The sequence below is a fragment of the Erythrolamprus reginae genome, chromosome 7 (genome assembly GCF_031021105.1).
Source record: "Erythrolamprus reginae isolate rEryReg1 chromosome 7, rEryReg1.hap1, whole genome shotgun sequence".
In the NCBI taxonomy this organism is placed as follows: domain Eukaryota; kingdom Metazoa; phylum Chordata; class Lepidosauria; order Squamata; family Dipsadidae; genus Erythrolamprus; species Erythrolamprus reginae.
This window is the reverse complement of record NC_091956.1, coordinates 14327121-14353256: the sequence shown is the minus strand read 5'-3', so window position 1 is coordinate 14353256 and position 26136 is coordinate 14327121. Positions and strand designations below refer to the sequence as shown.

The 26136-nt window shown below is 41.0% G+C and overlaps 1 protein-coding gene across 3 annotated transcripts in view; it reads left to right on the top strand.

Annotated features, from left to right (window-relative positions):
- LIMCH1 (LIM and calponin homology domains 1) overlaps nt 1–26136 on the top strand; it is a 228193-nt gene that overhangs the window by 108050 nt on the left and 94007 nt on the right. For all 3 annotated transcript variants that reach the window (XM_070757047.1, XM_070757045.1, XM_070757049.1), the window contains 2 exons: nt 10453–10559; nt 16768–16798. In XM_070757047.1, coding sequence (XP_070613148.1) covers nt 10453–10559; nt 16768–16798 — 138 coding nt within the window. The remainder of the gene's footprint in view (nt 1–10452; nt 10560–16767; nt 16799–26136) is intronic.

The following is a 26136-nucleotide window of genomic DNA, read 5'->3' as shown; positions in this document are numbered from 1 at the left end:
AGGTAATTAATGTAGAAAAGGTGCAAATTAAGATATTGGTCCATGTACTGTTAAATAGAAAGCTATAACCAGTACTGGGTTGCTACCAGTGTTCCCTCTAAGGTGCGCAGCTGCGCGGCTGCGCACCCAAAAACAAACCACCGTGCAGCCTTTTCCAAGGCTGGGCACCGGAGTTGGGGGACGCGGAGTGGCAAGGAAAGTGCAGGGAAGTCTTCTGCTGGTGAAGGTTTTTGTCCTCCGAATGTCGCGCGCACGCACGCGAGCTCCCCATTCCACTGCCAGTCCAACATGTGCCTCTGGGCGGGGGTCAGGCTGAGCGCTCCGCCGCGAGCTTTAAAGAGAAAGGCAGAGAAAGGGCGAGGCGAGAGCTCCGGTTTGTGCAGCGCTGTCAGCCGAGCAACAGGAACGACCACCGCTTTTCCCCAACAGGGCGCCACTCCTGTGTGCAGGAGTTTGTGTGTGTGTGAACCGAAAAAAAATTAGAGAGAACATTAGTTGCTACCCAGTACGGGCCACACTGTGCACCAGTAGCAAAAATGGAACTACACATGCAGTTTGCATCCCAGCGAGATTTTGCTTCTGTGCATGTGCGAGTACACATCGGCACATGAGATTTTGGTGATTTTCAGCAATTATTCTGTTTCCGTGCATGCGCAGAAGCCAAATCTCACTCTGATGCATGCACCCATCCACTGGTCACCCAGAGCTGCGCACGCATCGCCATTTTCTCTGTCGGAACGCCCATCCCCTCCCGGTCCAGGTAGGAACTCAATACTGTTTATGATTATTTATAATTATTTTCTTTGATTATTTTTACTATATGATGTTTTTATATTTGTGTAAGCCATCTTGTGTTGCCATGGGCGGAGTAGGCAGCAGTAGGGGAAGAGCCTTCTCTGTGGTGGCCCTGGCCCTCTGGAACCAACTCCCCCCAGAGATTAGAACTGCCCCCACCCTCCTTGCCTTTCGTAAACAACTTAAAACCCACCTCTGCCGCCAGGCATGGGGGAATTGAGATCCTCTCTCCCCCTAGGCCTTTACAATTCTATGCATAGTATGTATGTATGTATGTTTGGTTTTTATATTAATAGATTTTTAATCATCAATACCAAATTACTATTGTACACTGTTTTATTGTCGCTGTTAGCTGCCCCGAGTCTCTGGAGAGGGGCGGCATACAAATCCAATAAATAAATAAGTAAATAAATATCAGTTTCCTAAAAGAAATTATAAATGAACGAACGAACGAACGAACAAACAAACAAACAAACAAACAAACAAACAAACAAACAAACACCATCGGCATTGACAAATTCGCCATCAGTCAATTGCAAAAAAAGAGGCAGCTTTAATCAGAACAGCTTACAGCCTGCAACAATACCATTAATATGATTAAATTACTACATTTGCCTATTCCTGGAGTTTTGGAAAGGACTCAGTAGGGTGAACAGGAATCCCAACGCTATTTTCTTTTTTAATATCCAGGCGACTCTGCAACCCCGTCGTAAATAATATCTAGTTGCGCAAATTTGCCAGGGCTTAAATATTAGGCAGAATTCAATATGAAGCATTTGTTTAGATAAACAAGACTTTGTAGCCCGGCAATCTGGAGGCAAAACAAAGCTATCCATGGCAAGCAATAAACAGTTTGAGAATAAACAAGTCTTGATGATTTATCCCAATCGTTTTGGCACTTGAGCTCGCAGGAAGAGCTCGTTGAAGGAAAACATCTGATGGGAATTGTAGTTACCGAAAATAATGACTGAAAATGCTGTGCGAGGCTCAGCTTGAGCGATTCCAAGTCCTGCCTCTGTTTCTTAAACTACTACTGATTAAATGGATTATTATTTATTTATCATTTATTTATTATTTGAATTTATGGGCCGCCCTTCTCCAATGGATTCAGGGCGGCGTACAAAGAGAAAACAAAGATTTTATTTATTTGTATTTTAAAAAATTTAATTGGATTTATATGCCGCCCCTCTCCAAGGACATTTTATAACATATAAAAACAATGCAACATCCTAATCCAATCAATTTAAAACTAGATTAATCTAAAACCCCAATAGCATTAGAATCAATCATTACATTTACACAACAAACATTCATTACAGCTTGAGCGATTCCAAGTCCTGCCTCTGTTTCTTAAACTACTACTGATTAAATGGATTATTATTTATTTATCATTTATTTATTATTTGAATTTATGGGCCGCCCTTCTCCAATGGATTCAGGGCAGCATACAAAGAGAAAACAAAGATTTTATTTATTTTTTATTTTTAAAAAATTTAATTGGATTTATTTGCCGCCCTTCTCTGAGGACATTTTATAACATATAAAAACAATGCAACATCCTAATCCAATCAATTTAAAACTAGATTAATCTAAAACCCCAATAGCATTAGAATCAATCATTACCATTCACACAACAAACATTCATTACATTCGTCGCCCAGATACAATATATAGCCCATAATGTTAAAAACATTCATCCATCATTCATCCATTCTACTAACACACAGTCTCCTGTCGAATGAATCACAGCGACTGGTTCGGTCCCACAGATTCGGTCTTCTCAAGGTCCCATCAACTAGACAATGCCATTTGGCGGGACCTAGGGGAAGAGCCTTCTCTGTGGGGGCCCCGGCCCTCTGGAATCAGCTCCCCCCAGAGATTCGTACTGCCCCCACTCTCCTCGCCTTCCGTTAGAGTCTCAAGACTCATTTGTGCCGACACGCTTGCAGCCATTAGATTCTGCCCACTGGCTGATGAATGTACGATGGGTTTGTTGATTGAATGGATATGTGCATTTTAATTGGTTTCTAGTTTTTAGATTTAACTCCTAATTAACTGGATTTTGATGTAAATTGTCTTTTTTATATCTTGTAACCCCCCACCCCTGAGTCCTTGGAGAGGGGCGGCATATAAATCTGAATAATAATAATAATAATAATAATAATAATAATAATAATAATAATATAACAACAACAACAACAATAGTAATAACAACAACAACAACAACAACAATAGCCACCCCGAGTCTACGGAGAGGGGCAGCATACAAATCTAATTAATAATAATAATAATAATAATAATTATTATTATTATTATTATTATTATTATTATTATTATTATTATTATTATTATTATTATTATTATTATTATTTATTAGACTTGTATAGCTTCCCTCTCCAAAAACTCGGTGCGGCTCACAACAACAATAAAAACAATACAGGTACAAATCTATTAATTAAAACTGTAACTAAAACCCATTATCTTAAAAAACAATCGACACTACACAATCATAACCACACATAACTTTTAATGGTCAGAAGGGGGGATATACTAGTTGCCCCATGCCTGGTGACATAGATAGGTCTTAAGGATCTTGTGGAAGGCGAGGAGGGTGGGGGCGGTTTAAATCTCTGGAGGGAGCTGATTCCAGAGGGCCGGGGCCCCCACAGAGAAGGCTCTTCCCCTAGGCCCTGCCAGATGACATTGTTTGGTCGACGGGACCTGGAGAAGGCCAACTCTGTGGGACCTAATCGGCCGCTGGGATTTATGTGGCAGAAGGAGGTCCTGTAAGTAATCTGGTCCGATGCTATGTAGGGCTTTATAGGTCATCATCACCAACACTTTGAATTGTGTCCAGAAACCAATCGGCAACCAAAGCAGGCCGCGGAGTGTTGATGAAACATGGGTATATCTGGGACGACCCATGACCGCTCGCGCGGCTGCATTCTGCACGATCTGAAGTTTCTGAACACTCTTTAGAGGTAGCCCCATGTAGAGAGCATAATAATAATAGAAAAAGATCAAAGAAGAGCAGCTAAGATGATGAAAGACCTGGAGATTAAAACATATGAAGAACAGCTGCAGGATTTGGGTTTGGCTGCCCCAAATAAGAGAGGGTCAAATTATTCTCCATAGCTTTAGAAGATAGGACAAGAAACAATGGACTGTTGATTAATTGGTATCTTGCTTTCTGTTGGCCACTTAGGCTGTTCTTTCTATATATTTTTGCTAATCGAATCACAAAGTAAAGACTTGATTTTTCTCTTAAGTCTGTTTCTTATCCGGGGCTTGCTTTAGACTTCCAAAATAGAAACTTTTTGCATGGAGATATATTCCTGATCTGATTCTTAATCGCTCTTTAGCTGAGCTTCTAAGATAAAATCCATATGGACCCGGAATGTTTTTCCTTGAAAAGATAAAAAAGATAAAAACAAAAAAATTAGAGGGAATAGCCAAAACTTGCAATGCCTGAGCCACAGGGGTAAGGCTTGTGTAAACAAAGCTGTTGTATAAAAATATTTGAAAAGATCTGGATCGGGGAGTAAATCACCAATTCTGTCTGTATGTTTTATATATTAGGCTGGAGTTACGCTTGTTGTTTTTAAAGGGACGTAGAAAGATTTACTCCTTACAGTGTAGGATTTAAAATAGCCGTTAGATTAAAGGCTTAGCAGAAAATTGGGACATATTTTGGAAAAAAAATGCCATGGGAGAAGATTTGGTTGTTGTCATTGTGGGAAAATATAATATTATATATAAATATATATATGTATTACATGTTTTTGCTGAATATATATATATATATATAAATACTGTATATATATTCATTATCAGCAAATATATGTTACATACACACATACACACACACACACACACAAATACACACAGAGAGAGATTAGTCTATGGTGTGTGTGTGTGTGTGTATGTATATACATACGGAGTGGCTGTGGATGTTACCTCCCAAGGACAACTCCATCTGTCCGTCCATTACCCTGGGGGGAGAATCACTGGCCCCCTCAGAGAAGGTTCACAACTTGGGCGTCCTCCTCGATCCACAGCTCACATTAGAGAAACATCTTTCAGCTGTGGCGAGGGGGACGTTCGCCCAGGTTTGCCTTGTGCACCAGTTGCGACCCTACTTGGACCAGGAGTCACTGCTCATGGTCACTCATGCCCTCATCACCTCGAGGCTCGACTACTGTAACGCTCTCTACATGGGGCTACCTTTGAAAAATGTTCAGAAACTTCAGATGGTGCAGAATGCAGCTGCGAAAGCAATCATGGGCTTTCCCAAATATGCCCATGTTACACCAACACTCCGCAGTCTGCATTGGTTGCCTATCAGTTTCCGGTCACAATTCAAAGTGTTGGTTATGACCTATAAAGCCCTTCATGGCACCGGACCAGATTACCTCAGGGACCGCCTTCTTCTGCACGAATCCCAGCGACCAGTTAGGTCCCACAGAGTGGATCTTCTCCGGGTCCCGTCAACTAAGCAATGTCGCCTGGCGGGACCCAGGGGAAGAGCCTTCTCTGTGGCGGCCCCGGCCCTCTGGAACCAACTCCCCCCAGAGATTAGAACTGCCCCCACCCTCCTAGCCTTTCGTAAATAACTTAAAACCCACCTCTGCCGCCAGGCATGGGGGAATTGAGATCCTCTTTCCCCCTAGGCCTTTACAATTCTATGCATGGTATGTATGTATGTATGTATGTTTGGTTTTTATATTAATGGATTTTTAATCATTTCTAATACCGAATTACTATTGTACACTGTTTTATTGTCGCTGTTAGCCGCCCCGAGTCTCATATATATACCAGGGTGATTCGACACAAAATGTAACCCTTCCCTGGTACAGAGCTGAAGGGATTGGATACTGTAGCCTAGAGGTTAATTCTCTGCCTTACAAGGCAAAGGTTGCAGGTTCAAGTCCCAGTGGGTATGGCTAGCTGATGAGGCCAAAATAAGGCCGAAATAGATCTATCCTAGTCTCCCTTAATTTTCAAATTCAGCTTAAACATGTGACACATACAGATAGAATTGTCGGCTATCAATAAAATTAACTGCCTTGGAAATGGCCCTGGGTTGGGCCGAGAGGCAAAAAAGGAGCTGTGATGTTCCTTCAATATACCAGGGTGATTCGACACAAAATGTAACCCTTCCCTGGTACAGAGCTGAAGGGATTGGATACTGTAGCCTAGAGGTTAATTCTCTGCCTTACAAGGCAAAGGTTGCAGGTTCAAGTCCCAGTGGGTATGGCTAGCTGATGAGGCCAAAATAAGGCCGAAATAGATCTATCCTAGTCTCCCTTAATTTTCAAATTCAGCTTAAACATGTGACATATATATATATATATATATATATATATATATATATATATATATATATATACACACACACACACACACACACACACACACACACTCATATACATACGAGATGGTCGCCCAGAAAGCAATGCACCATATTTTTTTTCTCGGCCTACAGTAATGGTACGAATGTGAAACTTTATTTGAATTGTCAGGAGTCTACTGGGCCTACCAGAAGTTTGGGAGCAGGCCGTTTTTGGCCTCTGGAGGGCTGTTAGGGGGTGAGGGAAGCTGTTTTCACCCTCCCCAGGCATTGGATTATGGATGTGGGCACTCTCACATGCGCAATAGTGTGCGTGCACGCTTTTTCGGCAACTGAGGAAAAAAAGGTTCTCCATCACTACTTTGGACTCTTATGGAAGATCCCAAAATAGGCATGTGTGCGTTAGGTTTCCGGTGCTACATCCCATCCACGTGCACAAATGTTATTATTATTGTTGTTGTTTGTTATTGTTGTTGTTGTTGTTGTTGTTATGTCAATATAACACAGCAAACAAGATCACTATGCTGGATTTCATATTTGATCACTAGTCAGGAGCTTCCCAAGCACCTAGGACTGAGTGATGTAGCGGCGAATGATGTTTGCCGATCCCAGTAAAGCGGTCTTTTGCAATTGACAGATGGAGATTTTGTCAATTCTGATGGTTTTCAAATGTCCGCTGAGATCCTTTGGCACTGCACCCAACGTGCCAAGTACCACTGGGACCACTTTCACTGGCTTATGCCAGAGTCGTTGCAGCTCGATTTTTAGATCTTCGTATTTCACTAATTTCTCTAGCTGCTTCTCCTCAATTCTGCCCCCTGGGATTGCGATGTCAATGATCCATACTTTCTTTTTCTCCACTATCAGGATGTCTGGTGTGTTATGCTTCAGAATTCGGTCAGTCTGAAGTCGGAAGTCCCACAGTAGTTTTGCTTGCTCATTTTTGACCACTTTTTCAGGCTTATGATCCCACCACTGGTAAGTGGTAGTTCCGGCACAAGTTCCAGTCGATCATCTGTGCCACAGCATCATGACTATGCTTGTAGTCAGTCTGTGCGATATTTTTGCAGCAGCTGAGTATCTGATCGATTGTTTCATCTGTTTCTTCACAGAGTGTGCACTTTGGATCATCTGTTGATTTTTCTATTATTATTATTATTATTATTATTATTATTATTATTATTATTATTATTATTATTATTTAGATTTGTATGTCGCCCCTCCCCTCTCTGCTCCAGTTTGGGCACTCAGTGCCGAAAAGTTTTGCCAACACTGTCCATCGCCTTCACTACTACACTACAGACTGGTTGTCTGGTGTGTGTGTCTATGTGTCTGGGAGAACCTGAAGTTGACATAAGGATTTTGCTTATCGTCTTTGTTTTCCCTAACAGCGAGAGAACCTCCAGGCCACGAATCCAAACCCGCTCAGCCGTAGTATTTCCCCCGCCGACGCACCAGTCTTTGTGTTTGGGTCAAGAAAGCCAGCGAGAGTTTATTGAAATGTGTCCTTTGGCAAGGTTAGAAGTGGATGTTTAATTTTCAAAGAGGAAAGGAATTTGTTGCTCTTCCTTTGAGGAGGCCGTGAACTTCGGCGGGCAGAAAGGCTCCCTCATGGTCAGCTCCGGCTGTTTGGTGGCTTGCTTTGGGGAATTGCAACCGAGAGGCCGGGCATCCTGGCTACCACCGGCCCCTTGTTCTCCATTGGAAACCTTGCTGGGCTTTCCAGTTTGCAGGAGAAACCGTTTAACATTTATGTTTATTTACTTATTTGTTTGTTTTGTTTGTTTTGTCGCATATGTTTTGGTGGTATACAAAGGTACAGTGTTCCCTCGATTTCCGCGGGGGATGTGTTCCGAGACCGCCCGCGAAAGTCGAATTTCCACGAAGTAGAGATGCGGAAGTAAATACACCATTTTGGGCTATGAACAGTATCACAAGCCTTCCCTTAACACTTTAAACCCCTAAATTACCATTTCCCGTTCCCTTAACAACCATTTACTCACCATTATTGCTGGTACTCACCATTGAATAAGACACTTAGTGATCCTGATATTTATAAACATAATTATTTATTAACAATAATTATTTTTTTTGTGTATTTATTTGCAAAAATTATTAGCTTGGCGATGACATATGACGTCATCGGGTGGGAAAAACCATGGTGTAGGAAGTATTTTTTAATTAATATTTTTTGAAAAACCGTGGTATAGGGTATTCGCGAAGTTTGAACCCGCGAAAATCGAGGGAACACTGTATAATATTTATATACATGATACTAGTAAAAGAGAAACATTAGGACAGGGGACGGAAGGCACGCTCGTGCACTTATGCACGCCCCTTACTGACCTCTTAGGAATCGGGAAAGGTCAACAGTGGATAGTCTAAGGGTAAAGTTTTGGGGGTTAGGTGATGATACTATAGAGTTCGGTAGTGAGTTCCATGCATCAACTACTCGGTTACTAAAGTCGTATTTCCTGCAGTCGAGTTTGGAGCAGTTTACTTTAGGTTTGTATCTGTTGTATGCTCGTGTGTGGTTGTCATTGAAGCTGAAGTAGTCGTTGACAAGGAAGGACATTGTAGCAGATGATTTTATCGGCTGTGCTTAGGTCGTGTTGAAGGCGACGTAGTTCTAAGCTTTCTAAACCTAGGATTGTAAGTCTAGTTTCTTAGGGTATTCTGTTGCGAGTGGAGGAGTGGAGGGCTCTTCTAGTAAAGTATCTTTGGACATTTTCTAGAGTGTTTATGTCCGAAATATGGTACGGGTTCCAGACAGATGAGCTGTATTCGAGGATTGGTCTGGCGAAGGTTTTGTATGTTCTGGTTAGTAGTGTGAGATTACCGGAGCAGAAGCTATGTAGGATTAGGTTAACAATACTTGAAGCCTTTTTGACAATGTTGTTGCAGTGGGTTTTGGTACTTCGGTCGAGTTTATTGCTCAGTTGTTCATTGGGCCATGACCGTCTCTTCATCTCAATGTTTATTCTCCACGTTAGGAAGGACCTTGGTGGTTCCTTTAGATGGGCTTGACATGAAAGATAGCATTGCTTCATTTGACAGAGCAGAAAACCTCAATGGGGAGAGAAAAAAGAGAGAGAGAAAATGATGGATGGCCTTACTTGAATAAGCAGCCCCTCTGTTTACAAGACGTTTGCTACGACTTGCCAGCTGGCGCTCTGCGTTAGCTTTTAAAACATTTCATGCGTTTCTTTCATGTTGGGAAGTGGGTTTCTTCCTCTTAACTTTTCGACTGCAGCACAAAAATAGGAATAGCATGGAGGGATTCTTTTGTCTAAATAATAATAATAATAATAATAATAATAATAATAATAATAATAATAATAATAATAATAATAATGTTGGAAGGAACTTTGGAGGTTATTATTATTATTATTATTATTATTAGTATTATAGTATTATTATTATTATTATTATTATTATTATTATTATTATTATTATTATTATTACAGTGTTCCCTCGATTTTCGCAGGTTCGAACTTCGCGGATAGCCTATACCACGGTTTTTCAAAAAATATTAGTTAAAAAATACTTCACGGATTTTTTCCTATACCACGGTTTTTTCCATCCGATGATGTCATACGTCATCACCAAACTAATAATTTTTGCAAATAAATAACAACAACAAAAATTATTGTTAATAAATAATTATGTTTATAAATATCAGGATCACTATTCAATGGTGAGTACCAGTAATAATGATGAGTAAATGGTTGTTAAGGGAATGGGAAATGGTAATTTAGGAGTTTAAAGTGTTAAGGGATGGGTTGTGATACTGTCCATAGCCAAAAATGGTGTATTTACTTCCGCATCTCTACTTCGCGGAAATTCGACTTTCGCGGGCGGTCTTGGAACGCATCCCCAGCGGAAATTGAGGGAACACTGTATTATTATTATAGTATAAGGGCAGACTAGATGGACCATGAGGTCTTTTTCTGCCGTCAGTCTTCTATGTTTCTAGTTTTTAATGCACTATTTTATTCACTATTAAAAGTAAGTTTATGCACTATTTATGGAATACTCCATAGGTTTTTTTATTGTCGTCCCCAATACAACATGGGGGAAGCAGCCCATTACTGCTAACATCCAGATGACTGCCAGAAATACAAACCTTCCATTCTGAACCAGTCATTCAGTCAGAACTTGAAGAAGCTTCTTGAATGGGAAGCAAAACCTCTTCAAGAAAAAACAAAAAAAGTCCAGTTGCCTTTTGATTAAAGGGGGGGGGGGGGCGGGAAGGAAGGTGGCGATTAAGCAAGTGTTTTATTTGCTTTTTTTTTTTTTACTTTCAGGACAACATTGCCTTGTTCTTGAGAGGTTGTCGGGAAGTGGGCCTGAAGGAATCTCAGCTCTTTGACCCAGGAGATCTGCAGGAGAGCACAAGCCTAACGACAACCAAGTAAGTACAGTGTTCCCTCGATTTTCGCGGGTTCGAACTTCGTGAAAAGTCTATATCACGGTTTTTCAAAAATATTAATTAAAAAATACTTTGCGGGTTTTTCCCCTATACCACGGTTTTTCCCGCCCGATGACGTCATATGTCATCGCCAAACTTTCATCCGACTTTAATAAAAAAATTTTTTAATAAACTTTAATAAATAAACATGGTGAGTAACGATCTAAATGGTTGCTAAGGGAATGGGAAATTGCACTTTAGGGGTTTAAAGTGTTAAGGGAAGGTCTTGTGATACTGTTCATAGCCCAAAATAGTGTATTTACTTCCGCATCTCTACTTTGCGGAAATTAGACTTTCGCGGGCAGTCTCGGAACGCATCCCCCGTGAAAATCGAGGGAACACTGTATTCCTATTCTTTTTTTTTTTTTTAAATAATCTTTATTAATTATTTACATTAAGAAAAATAAACAAAGACCATAAAACAAAGACAAAACAGAACACAACTTACACAGACATATAGATATCACCATTCATAATTACAGTTATATATCAAATACTCAACAATTTGCACAAATCGATGGTGAGACCACACTTGGAGTCCTGTGGACAGTTCTGGTTACCTCACCTCAAGAAGGACAGAATGGAACTGGAAAAGGTGCAAAAAAAGGGCAACTAGTATGATCAAGGAAACTCTTTCCAGATTTTCTGCACTACCAAAACACTCCCCAAACATGTGCATAAACACTCCTCTCTCCTGGTATCTGTGCCAACAGGCGCCCTTAACATTCCAATAAATATGCACAAGTTGTACAGGGTCCAAAGAGGGGCTACAAAAATGGTGGAAGGTCTTAATCATACAATGTACAGTATCAGGAAAGACTTCATGGACTCAATCTGTATGGTGTGGAGGACAGAAGGGAAAGGTGGGACATGATCGAAACATTTAAATATGTGAAAGGGTTAAATAAGGTTCAGGAGGGAAGTGCTTTTAATAGGAAAGTGAGCACAAGAACAAGGGGGGCACAATCTGAGGTTAGTTGGGGGAACGATCAGAAGCAACGTGAGAAAATATTATTTGACTGAAAGAGGAGTAGATGCTTGGAACAAACTTCCAGCAGATGTGGTTGGTAAATCCACAGGAACTGAATTTAAACATGCCTGGGATAAACATAGATCCATCCTAAGATAAAATACCGGAAATAGTATAAGGGCAGACTAGATGGACCATGAGGTCTTTTTCTGCGTCAATCATCTATGTTTCTTATGTAAGATTTTTCTCCTCATTTCTCTAACCCTTGTATTCTTAATTTTCCTTATATTCTCCACTACATTCTTCATCTTTCTCTATTGTTGTCTGATATAGAGGAACGTGAAGGAAGGGGAGGTTTTGACTTGAGGGTTTTCTTCTTTTGTTGGAAGGCGCGAAAAATCAAATTGGCCGTTGTTCTGCTGGTGTGTCCCAACCGCCCGTAATTACGGGGTAATTAGTCCAAACAGACACACACCACATGATAGAAGGAAAACAAAATGTCTTTATCAACAGAAAAAACTCCCTTTTTTAAATGTCAAAGGGATTTTCTGGTACACACAAGGCACAGGTTAAATACAATCCAATTTCTCACCCAGTAACTGGGAAATTGAGTCCAATTCCAAAGTCCAGAAATTCCACACACAGTCTTGAACAGGGAAACAGCAAACCACGATCTTGACAGAACTATGAATCAGATAAACTTCCACGAGGCTAAACCAGCACGCTGCTCTTTTTATCTGTAGCACTAATTACAGCAGCCCCACCCAACCACAGCTGGCCTCATTTTCCCTTGTAATAATCCTTCAGTTGTTGTCTCCTATGCATCACTCTACGCATGCATGGATGTGTCATTAATTCTTGTTCAGAATCCAGGGATGATAAGGATGATTGATCTCCTCCTGGGCTGTCTGCCAAACTCCCCTCTTCCCTGTCTCTCACGCTTCCTTCGTCAGAGGAGACTTCGTCGGAAGATTCTATAGGGAGCAAAACAGGCCTGTGGCATGTGGATGTTTTCCCCCACATTCCTTGGGGCAGGAGCTGGGCCAGAGCTAACCACAACACCCGTAATGCTTTCTTTGTTGTGTTATCTCCCCGGCAACTGTCCTGCTCACACAGCATTCAGAAGGGTGACCCGCCCCATCGTGGCAACCTCTGGATTGCACTTAATAGAAACGCTATCCAGAAGGTCACGCTCTTTATTTATCTAAAGTTAGCTGACACGGGCTGCCGATGAGTCAAGTGTGAGCTACAAAATCAAAGCAAATGGGCTGCTAGCGAAGGATACACTGACAGTCCTTCCTTAATCTCAGATTTCTCCTTAGCTAGCTGTGATTTCCCACCAAATCTTATCCCAGCTGTTTCCTGGATGATGAGCTGTCAAAGAACAGAAGTCTCCTGTTGAGGGCTGAGATTCCTGACTTTTGGCTCAAAAAAGACACACACACACACACACACACACAATATTCTACATTCAGTTGCGTGCTGAATTTTGCAAAGCCCTGAGCTTCTTGTCTGTGTATTTATACTGCTCAAAAAAATAATAAACAGAACACTCAAAGAACACTACGGAGAGGGGCGGCATACAAATCCAATAAATAATAATAATAATAATAATAATAATAATAATAATAATAATAATAATAATAACAACAACAACAACAACAACATCCTAGATCTGAATGAATGAAATATTCTCATTGAATATTTCATTTGCACAACTATTCCATTTATTATTATTATTATTATTATTATTATTATTATTATTAATTAGATTTGTATTTTGCAGATGTTGTATTTACACAACAGCACGTGAAATTGATTGTCAATCAGTGTTGCTTCCTAAGTGGACAGTTTGGTTTCACAGAAGTTGGATTTACTTGCAGTTATATTGTGTGGTTTAAGTGTTCCCTTTATTTATTTATTTATTTATTTTGAGCAGTGTTTTGTTTGTGAAGCATACAAGATAGGTGTGTGTTGTCACCTTTAAAGCTCTATATGGCTTAGGATCAGACTATTTACGGGACTGCCTTCTGCCACATAGCGCCCAGCGATCGATCAGGGCCCACAGGGTTGGTCTAAGAATCATAGAATCATAGAGTTGGAAGGGACCTCCAGGGTCATCAGGTCCAACTCCTGCTCAATGCAGGATTCAGTAAACCAGGGTTTCCCAACCTTGACAACTTGAAGATATTTGGACTTCAACTCCCAGAATTCCCCAGCCAGCGGATGCTGGCTGGGGGATTCTGGGAGTTGAAGTCCAAATATCTTCAAGTTGCCAAGGTTGGGAAACACTGCACTAAACCACCCCAGAAAGATAACTGTCCAGTCTCTGTTTGAAGACCTCCAGTGAAGGCGAGCTCACTACCTCCTGTGGCAAACTGTTCCACCGGTTTATCACCCTTACCTTTAGAAAGTTTTTTTAATATATCTAATCTAAATCTACTCCCTTGCAGTTTTATTCCATTGTTTCTAGTCCTTCCGTGTGCTAATGAGAACAATGCTGATCCCTCTGCTCTGTGACAGCCCGTCAGATATTTGTAGACAGCTATCAAGTCTCCTCTCAGTCTTCTCCTTTGCAGACTAAACATCCCTAGATCCTTTAACCGTTCCCCATAGGACGTGGTTTCCAGACCCCTCACCATCCTTGTATCTTTCCTTTGAACTTATTTATTTATTTATTTATTACTTAGATTTGTATGCCGCCCCTCTCCGAAGACTCGGGGCGGCTTGCTCTACTTTATCAATATCCTTTTTAAATTGGGCCCCCAAAGAACTGAGCACAGTATTCCAAGTGTGGCCGTACCAAAGTACTGTAGAGAGGAATAATTACTTCATGTTAGCGAGATTCTATGGTCTTGATGCATCCCAGGATTGTGTTTGCCTTTTTTGCAGCTGCTTCACACTGTCGACTCATATTTAATATGTGATCTACTAGATTAAACATGAGTCAATAGTGTGAAGCAGGGTCTTCTCAGGGTCCCTTCAGGGTCTTTTCAGGGTCCTGTCGGCTAGACAGTGTCTAGGGCCTTCTCTGTGGTGGCTCTGGCTCTCTGGAACAAGCTTCCCCCCGCAGAACCGCACGATCCCCACTCTCCTGGCCTTCCAGAAGGCCGTTAAAAACTTGGTTTGCCGACAGGCCTGAAGTCGATGAAGCACAAATCCTGTCCCAACTGGGGGGATATGGATATGAATGTTTTATTAAAGGTTTTCAAGATTGATTGATTGATTGATTGATTCAGTCAGTCAGTCAGTCAGTCAGTCAGTCTGCGGAGAGGGGCGGCATACAAATCCAATAAATAATAATAATAATAATAATAATAATAATAATAATAATAATAATTCATTTTTGTTTATTTTTATTTATTTATTTATGTTTGTTTGTTTATTTTTATTAATTTATTTGTTTATTACATTTATAGGCTGCCCTTTTCCTTGCGGACACAAGGCGGCTTACAACAGTAAAAACATGATTAAAAATTAAAAAAATTGGCATTTGTTTTTACATTTTTTAATGTTGTGGTACGCCACCCAGAGTCGATGCCGACAACGACTGAGGGGGTTGTCGGTGATCAAAAAGCTTGGTTGTTTCCTTGCAGACGTTTTATTACCCAACGAGGTAACATCATCAGTGCTAGGGAGGATAAGCCTTCCTCCCTTTCGGCACTGACTGTTACGTACTGCGGCAATGCAACGTCTGTATGAAAACAACCCAATTCAAAAAGCACCCAAGGACCCCTTAATTGTTTATTTTCTCTTTTACTTGCCTTGCCTCCGTTCATTTCGGTGGAGGAAAATTTTAACTCGCCGGTAACTTCCAATATAATAAACACTCTACAAAATGTCCAGAGATACTTTACTAGAAGAGCCCTCCACTCCTCCACTCGCAACAGAATACCCTATGCAACTAGACTTACAATCCTAGGTTTAGAAAGCTTAGAAGTACGTCGCCTTAAACACGACCTATGTCTAGCCCATAAAATCATCTGCCATAAAGTCTTTCCTGTCAATGGCTACTTAAGCTTTAACCACAACAACACACGAGCACACAACAGATGCAAACTTAATGTAAACCGCTCCAAACCCGACTGCAGGAAATACAACTTTGGTAACCGAGAAGTTGATGCATGGAACTCACTACCAGACTCTGTAGTTTCATCACCTACCCCCCAAAACTTTACCCTTAGACTATCCACTGTTGACCTCTCCCGATTCCTAAGAGGTCAGTAACTCGAGTGCGGGAAATACGACGTTAGTAACCGAGTAGTTGATGCATGGAACTCACTATCTGACTTTGTAGTATCGTCACCAAACCCCCAAAACTTTACTCTTGGACTATCCACTGTTGACCTCTCCCGATTACTAAGAGGTCAGTAACTCGAGTGCGGGAAATACGACTTTAGTAACTGAGTAGTTGATGCATGGAACTCACTACCTGACTTTGTAGTATCATCACCAAGCCCCCAAAACTTTACTCTTGGACTATCCACTGCTGACCTCTCCCGATTCCTAAGAGGTCAGTAACTCGACTACAGGAAATACGACTTTAGTAACCGAGTAGTTGATGCATGGAACTCACTACCTGACTTTGTAGTATCGTCACCAAGCCCCAAAAACTTTACTCTTGGACTCTCCACTGTTGACCTCCCCCGATTCCTAAGAGGTCAGTAACTCGAGTGCGGGAAATACGACTTTAGTAACCGAGTAGTTGATGCATGGAACTCACTACCTGACTTTGTAGTATCATCACCAAACCCACAAAACTTTACTCTTGGACTATCCACTGTTGACCTCTCCCGATTCCTAAGAGGTCAGTAAGGGGCGTGCATAAGTGCCCCAGAGTGCCTTCTGTCCCCTGTCCTAAAGTTTCTCTCTTACTAGCATCGTGTATATGAATATTATTATATCTTTGTGTACCACCAATATGTACTTGACAAAACAAACAAACAAACAAACAAATAAATAAATTTAACCACGTGGAACCAAGCAGCTTTTCAGAGGCGTGCTTACTCCCACGATACCAAAATAATCAAGAGCTTCAATTGCTTTCATTGTGTGTTTTCTAACCAGGAGACACATCCTGCTGGCTGTTGGGAGGGGAAACATGTGACTCCTCACATTATACAAAACCGTGGAAGGAATTTCTTGCTTTCTGAAATCCCCCCCCCTCTTTTCTTTTTGCAGGAATTTTGATGCTAGCCGAAAGCTGAAAAACGTAAGTACTCAAACGTGTATTACTTTTCGACCCCTTCTATCTGCTGGATAGGCTCAGGTGTCCTTTGGCTAGTGTGTGTTTGTGTCTCTGTGTGTGTGTGTAAGGTTGAAACCCCACTATATTTCTTGGGCCAGTGAAGGACTGCAAAATTTTTTACTACCACACTGTGGGCATGGCTTATTTTGTGGGTGTGGCTTGCCGGCCATGTGGCCAGGTGGCAGTGGCTTGATAATCATGTGACTGGGGGAGGCTTAAAGGTCATGTGACTGGCTTAAAGGTGGCCAACTTGACATCACTCATGTCAAGGGTTAGGGTTAGGGTGCCTAGCCTCTCCTTGCTTCAAATAATTAATTTTAATTTAATTTAATTTAATTTAATTTAATTTAATTTAATTAATTTAATTTAATTTAATTTAATTTAATTTAATTTAATTTAATTTAATTTAATTTAATTTAATTTAATTTAATTTAATTTAATTTAATTTAATTTAATTTAATTTAATTTAATTTAATTTAATTTAATTTAATTTATTAGACCTATGTTGTCCAATCCCGTAGGACTCTGGTCGGCTTACAACAATAATAAACAACGCAATAATACAATAAAAAGAAGTCGAACAATGATAATAATTAAAACCCCATAACCTTAACAACCCATTAACAAAACCCAAATCAATCTAACAAACATACATACCAAGCAAACATGAATTCGGGCATGTTTGGTGTTAAGTTCATGGCCCCCAGGCCTGTCGACAAAGCCAGGTTTAAACAGCTTTTCGAAAAGAGAACACAATTTCCCTACACTGCTTAAAAAAATAAAAGGAACACTTAACAACAGAATATAATTCCAAGTAAATCAAAGTTCTGTGAAATCAAACTGTCCACTTAGGAAGCAACACTGATTGACAGTCAATGTCACATGCTGTTGTGCAAATGGAATAGTTGTGCAAATGAAATATTCAATGAGAATACAGTGGTACCTCTACTTAAGAACGCCTCTACTTAAGAACTTTTCTAGATAAGAACTGGGTGCTCAAGATTTTTTTGCCTCTACTTAAGAACCATTTTCTACTTAAGAAACCTGAGCCCGGAAAGATTTCCCAGGAAATTTGAGAGTAGCACGAAGGCCTGGCCAGTTTCCTGCCATTCCCCCTTTAATCCCGGCCATCTCGGTCTCTTCTGGGCTGCCAGAGGAGCCTTTCAGTGGCGTTTAAGGAGGCTTTGGCAGTCCAGAGCAAACAGAGTGTTTTCCTTTCTCTGGGCTCTTGGAGAGGGAATAAACCTCTTCTCTGTGGTGACTCCCTCGCGCTGCCTCCCATACACCCGGCGCGAGGTTGCCTCCCAGAGCATCTGGGCATGGAAAGGCAAAAGGGGGCGCTCACCTGACCTTCTTTCTTCAGCAGCGACTCTCCTCCTCCTCCTCTTCTTCCTCCTCCTCCTCCTCCCACCCAAATTCCGAGCTTTTATTTCTTTCCTAATGGATTTGCACGCATTACTTGCTTTTATATTGATTCCTATGGGAAAAATTGCTTCTACTTACAAACTTTTCTACTTAAGAACCTGCTCACGGAACGAATTAAGTTCTTAAGTAGAGGTACCACTGTATTTCATTTGCACAACTATTCCATTTGCACAACAGCATATGAAATTGACTGGCAATCAGTGTTGCTTCCCTAAGTGGACATTTTGATTTACTTGAAGTTATATTCTGGTTTTCAAGTGCTCCCTCTATTTCTTTGAGCAGTGTAATTCTATATTCTGTATTCTCCTGTTCTGTTCTGTTCTGTTCTGTTCTATTCCTATTCCATTCCATTCTATTCTATTCTATCTCCTCTCCTCAACTCTCCGCTCTCCTCCCCTTCCTATTCCTATTTATTTATATATTTATTTATTTATTGATTGATTGATTGATTGATTGGATTTGTATGCCGCCCCTCTCCGGAGACTTCGGGGTGGCTAACAGCAACAATAAAGCAGTGTACAATAGTTGTCTGATGTTAGAAATAATTAAAAGCCCATTTGGTATTAGATTGATTGTATGTGTGTTTTGTTTATTTGTTTTAATACTTGGGGTTGTTTTTGTGAATTTTTAGCTTAAAACTGAAATTGGATTGGTGGGTATTGGATTGTCATTATATATTGTTTTTTGTCTTGCTGTGAGCCGCCCCGAGTTTTCGGAGAGGGGCGGCATATAAATCCAATAAATCTAATCTAATCTAATCTAATAAAAACAAAACAAAACAAAAACTCTCTTCTCTTCTCTGCTCTGCTCTGCTCTGCCATTCGAAGTAGCAGAAGTAGCTGTTCTCTCTTAAGTGCATGACCCATCCAGTTTGCAGGAATGTAAAGGAATGCTTTATGGCCTGCGAACCTTCCTGTCTGCCCTCCAAGTGGGATTTTCATTTCAAAGCAGATCTTTCCCTTCCGTCATCCTGATTGAAACCAGGAAAGGCCCTGGCGATATCGGGGACTGTGCAGTAAGGGAGGAAAAACTTTAAATGCAGTTGGTCGCAGAGTTAGACAAACTATCCAAAGCCAGACACAACTTCTGTCAACGAATGGCTGTCTCCAATTCTATTTGCCTGACATCCTTAAGGAAATGCCAAGAGCTTTTCTATACAGCTTTGAAGCCCATAATCATAACCATGGGTTACACACACACACACACACACACACAAACACACAAAAAGCATATTAATGTATTGAGTCTGGCTTATCATCAGGAAAGCAATTGGTCTTTCCCCCCCTTCCTCCGCCCCCCCCAACAGAAACCCGTGCAGGCCTATAGCTGTCCAAATAAATAATGTTTCGTTTTGCAAGATTTACCGAGAATTCTCTGCGGAGGCTCCATCAGGAAGTTGCTGAAAGGAGCTTACCAAACGCTGGATCTATTTTTTTTAAACAAAGCTTTTGGTTTGAAACCCCAGTCGAGTTATCCCAGCAGTTCTTTCTTGGACAAACCTGGGGGAAAAAAAGAAATTAGGAAATATTTCACAATATTCTGAAAAGAAGTGGCACATCCAACAACCTAAGTGCTAGAGCCCACTGTAACAACATTGCCCCCAAAGCACTAAGAGTTGTTAATCTAATCTTACAGAGCTTCTTCTTTGACAACATTACACTGCTCACCGGAGTATAAAAAACATTTGTTAGACCAATTCTGGAATACAGCTCACCTGTCTGGAACCCACATTGCATATCTGACATTAATACAATTGAGAGAGTCCAGAAATATTTCACAAGAAGAGTCCTTCACTCCTTCGCTCGCAACAGAATACTTTATTCCACCAGACTTGAAATACTGCAATTAGACAATTTATAACTACGCCGCCTCCGATCTGATCTAACTGTAGTTTGTAAAATCATATACCAAAATGTCCTTCCTGTTAATGACTACTTCACCTTCAACCGCAGCAACACACGAGATTCAAACTCAATGTAAATAGGACTTCAGCAACAGAGTGATTAATGCCTGGAATGTACTACCTGACTCTGTGGTTTGTTCCCCAAACCCTAAAAACTTTAACCTTGGATTGTCTACAGTCGACATCTCCCTGTTTCTAAGATGTCTGTAAGGGGCGTGCATATGCGCACTACTATGCCTTCTGTCTCTTCTTTGTCAGCCCTTCAAATGTTAGAACACTGCTATCATGTCATCCCTGGTCCTCCCTTTCATTAAACTAAACATACTCCGATTCTTTCGAGAAATAACTGGGAATCTAGAAAACCTTTCCTAAAGTCCAAATCAAAACCCGAACTCCCAGCTATTGAAAATCTAGAAATTCCTTTGCAGGGTGCACTCCAAAATTGGAATTCCCTCCACGTGCATTTTTAAAAATTTGGCTCTTAAAATGACACGCTACCTGTTCTTGAACCATGCTAAGCTTTTCTGTTGCAATTAAAAAGAAGGCGATTAAGAGATTGCCCCAAATAACCCTCTTTCCTGACTCAGAAAGCAATCCCAGAATTAATTGGGGAGGGTGGAGGGAAATGGCAAGATAGGACCAAAACCACACGGTCAGATGTTAATTCCCGGTGTAATTATACACCATATTTTTCGGACTATAAGACGCGCTGGCAGAAATATCTAAATTCTTAACTCTCACAAATTATTACCCATTATTTACAAGAAACATCAAAATTCGTCAGGTACATCTTATACTCCGAAAAATAGAGTACCTCTACTTACGAACTTAATTCGTTCCGTGACCTGGTTTTTAAGTAGAAAAGTTTGTAAGAGGAAGCAATTTTCCCCATAGGAATCATGTAAAAGCAAATAATGTGTGTGATTGGGGAAACCACAGGGAGGATAGAGGCCCTGTTTCCTCCCAGGAGATTCCTAGAGAGGCCCCATGGAGGCTTCTCCCCGCCTTTTCTGGCCCTGTTTCCTCCCTTGAGATTCCTAGAGAGGCCCCACAGAGGCTTCTCCCTGCCTTTTCTGGTTACAGTTTCGGAGGCTCGGGTTTGTAAGTGGGAAAAAAATCTTGAACCCCCAGTGGTTATCTAGAAACGTTCATAAGTAGAGGCGTTCTTAGGTAGAGGTACCACTGTATATAGTTTTGTTTTACCAAAAAACAATCTTGCTTGGAAAGTGAATATTTAAAGGTCTGGTTCTCCGTAGGAAGAGGGGGAGGATCTGACTTTCTGCAAACCTCCCTGATTATCATCCTTCCCTTGAGCTGGTTTTACTTATGAATGGAAATCTTTGGCCTTTGGGTGACATTTGGGTGACATTATTCAAGAATGAATGAAAGGGAGTTACCGGCAGTTGAAGTGAAGGCTCCTTATGCTTTGCGTTAAGGCGAAAATCGGGATTTCTCATCGTAAGCGGAAATGCAAACCTTCTGGGATGCAATTGGATGTAGTCACCAGACAAGAGCAATTGCTACATAAATCCATCAGTCCTGCCCCCAATTTTAGGGGAATTGTGCCCTGTAAATAGGAGGGTTATCCGTAAAGTCAGGTTACAAGGCACATAGCTCTCGCGGGGAATGTTCGCGTGGGGAGTTGTATTAGGGCTACCTCTGAAAAGTGTTCGGAACGCAGCTGCGAGAGCCATCGTGGGGCTTCCAAGATTCGCCCACGTTTCTTCAACACTCCGTGGCTTGCATTGGCTGCCGATCAGTTTCCGGTCACAATTCAAAGTGGTGGTCATGACCTTTAAAGCCCACCATGGCAATGGACCAGATTATCTCCGGAACCGCCTGCTACCGCACGAATCCCAGCGACCGATAAGGTCCCACAGAGTTGGCCTTCTCCGGGTCCTGTCGACTAAACAATGTCGTTTGGCGGGCCCCAGGGGAAGAGCCTTCTCTGTGGCGGCCCCGGCCCTCTGGAACCAACTTCCCTCAGAGATTAGAACTGCCCCCACCCTCCCTGTCTTTCGTAAACTACTCAAGACTCATTTATACTGCCAGGCATGGGGGAGTTGAGATAGCTCTTCCCCCTAGGCCATTACAAGTTATGCATGGTATGTTTGTGTGTATGTTTGGATTTATAATAGGGGTTTTTTAGTTGTTTTTTATTATTGGATTGTACATGTTGTGTTTATTATTGTTGTTAGCCGCCCCGAGTCTGCGGAGAGGGGCGGCATACAAATCCAATATATTATTATTATTATTATTATTAGTAGTAGTAGTAGTAGTAGTAGTAGTAGTATCATATAGCGGGAAGCCAGTGGAAGAGAATGAGCAGTGCCCGTGGTCAGTAGATCATCGACTGGTGTTGTGGGGAAGGTTAGAGATGAGCGTCCTCATTCCGTTTCCCTCCAAGTGCGAAGTGCATGCTATAATATGCTACCTGAATGCTAAGGGCATGAACGCCGCTGCGATGGGTACCCAAGATTTGTGCACGATGGGTACCCAAGATTTGTGCACGATGGGTACCCAAGATTTTTTGCGCCGATTGCTGAGTTTTGAATGTTGGGGCTGAAGGAGAACGTGTAGGGGGCCACTGCATTGATCGACGTTTGCTCTCTGGAGTATGGTGATAAGCCCAAGTTTCATCTCCTGTCACTATACAGTTGAGAAAAGCTTCACCTTCAATCTCGAAACAGTCAAGAAATTCTAGGGCTGACTGTGGATTTTGTGCGCTTCAATGAGCATCTTTGACACCCATCGCAGCGGCGTTCATGCCCTTAAGTATTCATAAGCGTATTACAGCGCGCACTTCGCACTTGGCGGGAAACGGAATGAGGACGCTCATCTCTAACCTTCCCCACAATGCCTGTCGATGATCTACTGTCCATTGGCACTGCTCGTTCTCTTCCCCTGGCTTCCCGCTATACGATACTAATACAAGTTCCCCCACGAACATTCCCCGCGAGAGCTATGTGCCTTGTAACCTCACTGCTCACGTGAGAGAGATTTCGGCGGTTTTTTTCTTCTGCACATGCCCGGAAGCAAAAAAATTGCGGAAATCTCGCTCTCTTGCGCGCGTCTCCTCACAAGATTTTGCTTCTCACATCTCACACTGTATGCCACCCCGAGTCTTCGGAGAGGGGCGGCATACAAATCAAATCAAATCAATCAATCAATCAAAATAAAATAAAATAATAAAATAAAATAAAATAAAATAAAATAAAATAAAATAAAATAAAATAAAATAAAATAAAATAAAATAAAATAAAATAAAATAAAATAAAATAAAATAAAATAAAATAAAATAAAATAAAATAAATCTATCTATGTTATCTATCTATCTATGCTATCTATCTGTCTGTCTGTCTGTCTGTCTGTCTGTCTGTCTGTCTGTCTGTCTGTCTATCTATCTATCTATCTATCTATCTATCTATCTATCTATCTATCTATCTATCTATCTATCTATCTATCTATCTATCTATCTATCTATCTATCTACGGAGGACCAAAATCTTGCTGGACGCTCACAGAGAGCCCAAGCTGCTTGCGCCTGCCCTCGCCTGCCCCACAGGGTTGTTGTGAAGAAAAGAGGAGGAGAAAGGAGTTGATGCAGAGAAATAAAATTAAATGCGATCTCATCACCAACAGCTGGCCAGTAAGAATCTTTCCTCTCGGTGGCTGTTAACCCTTCCTTCCATTTTGGATAATCATTAAAACTGCTTCCATTTTAAATATTTCTACTCCTCACTCATGGATTCTTTTTAAAATAACAATAATAGCGCAGAGAAGTTCCTTGAATGGAAGCAGTTAAAAAAAAAAATCAAACCCCCAAAATCACCCTATCTCCAACTCCTCCTTTACCGGAAATGATAATATAGAAAAGCTGGACTTCCCTAAAGTTAGAAAAATGAAACCATTTCGGTTCACACCATTATAAAACGGGTGTGTGCAGTCCTCTCCCTCTCGGGCGAATTTATTCCTGCAAGTGGAAATTTCCTGTGTCCCTTATCTGATTGTCGTTGAACAAAGATTTACATGGGATTTGCAGGAAATCTCTCGCCTTTAATAAATACCAAGTGAGGTGGGAATTAGGAAAGCAAGAAATATCTTTGCAGGGGGAAAAAAGTCATTTAAAAAAATCACTTAATTAGAGTCCCTCCGTTTTATTTATGTAACGTGGGAACTATTTTGCAATTTTTTTTTAGTTGTTTTAGTATTTTGATTGTTACATGCTGTTTTTATTACTGTTGTTAGCCGCCCCGAGTCTATGGAGAGGGGCGGCATACAAATCCAATAAATAAAATAATAATAATAAAATAATACTGTACTTTTTGGACTCTAAGACGCACCGGTATATAAGACTCATCGGCGTATAAGGCGCACCAAGATTTCAAAGTGCTAACTAAGAAAAAATAGTTTTTGTGCTCCCTGGCAAACTCTCTGCGCACCCCATTTTTGCAAAAAAAGGGCCCATTTTTTGTAAAAATGGGATGTGGGGCCAAGAATTTGGGAGGACAAAAATAGCTGTGTTCGGTGTATAAGATGAACCGACATTGCCATCATTATAATAATCTCTCAGTTGTTGCTGCCTATGCATCGCTCTCCGCATGCGTGGCTGTATCATTAACTCTTGTTCTGAATCCAAGGAGGAGCTAGATAATTGGTCTCCTTCTGAGCTGTCTGCCACACTCTCCTCCTCCCTGTCACTCATGTCTTCTTGGTCAGAGGAGCCTTCATCATCATATTCCACCGGGGGCAAAACAGGCCTGCAGCATGTGGATGTCTCCCCCACATCCACAGTCCTTGGGGCAGGAGCTGGGCCAGAGCTAACCACAACACCCCCCTCCCCACAAAAAAAAGGGAAAATCAAGATGGCAACACATCTTCAGTGCTGGAAACTTGGCTTCCGCACATGCGCAGAAGAAAAAAATATCAGAAAAAAATCCCCCCCCCCAAATTAAATAAATAAATAAAGATGGCGGCTTCCACAAATCGGCACTGAAAGAACCGGTTCCATGATGTTGTCATGCCAGCACCAGTGGTTTACTACCGGTTCGACCGAACTGGCCCAAATCAAAAAGAATCTACTTCTGCTTGGCATCCAACAACATGGCTACTACATCGAGTTGGGACAGACGTTCAATTCATCAATCATTTGTGACATTAGAGAAAGCTTGTTACCTTGGTTTGGGAAAAATAGACCGTTTTTAAAGGAAAGAAACTAAGAAATGTATTTGGTGAGACCACAGTTGGAGTACTGTGTCCAGTTCTGGAGACCTCACCTACAAAAAGAGATTGACAAAATTGAACGGGTCCAAAGACGGGCTACAACAATGGTGGAAGGTCTTAAGCATAAAACGTCTCAGGAAAGACTTCATGAACTCAATCTGTATAGTCTGGAGGACAGAAGGAAAAGGGGGGACATGATCGAAACATTTAAATATATTAAAGGGTTAAATAAGGTTCAGGAGGGAAGTGTTTTTAATAGGAAAGTGAACACAAGAACAAGGGGACACAATCTGAAGTTAGTTGGGGGAAAGATCAAAAGTAATGTGAGAAAATATTATTTCACTGAAAGAGTAGTAGATCCTTGGAACAAACTTCCAGCAGACGTGGTTGGTAAATCCACAGTCACTGAATTTAAACATGCCTGGGATAAACATATATCCATTGTAAGATAAAATATAGGAAATAGTATAAGGGCAGACTAGATGGACCATGAGGTCTTTTTCTGCCGTCAGTCTTCTATGTTTCTATGTTTCTATTTCCTCTGGGAAGAGTTAAAAGAATATGTTGTAGTTTGGGAATCGATCTGGTGGTTTTGACGTGTTCTTTTTTTTTTAAAAAAAATTTTTTTAAAGTTTTTATTTACAAGTATACAAAACATAAAAGACAATGATAACAGTTGATAATTGAAGCCTAATACATTACAATATGTCTGCATATAAAAAAATAACAATCAATAAACATATAGACTTACA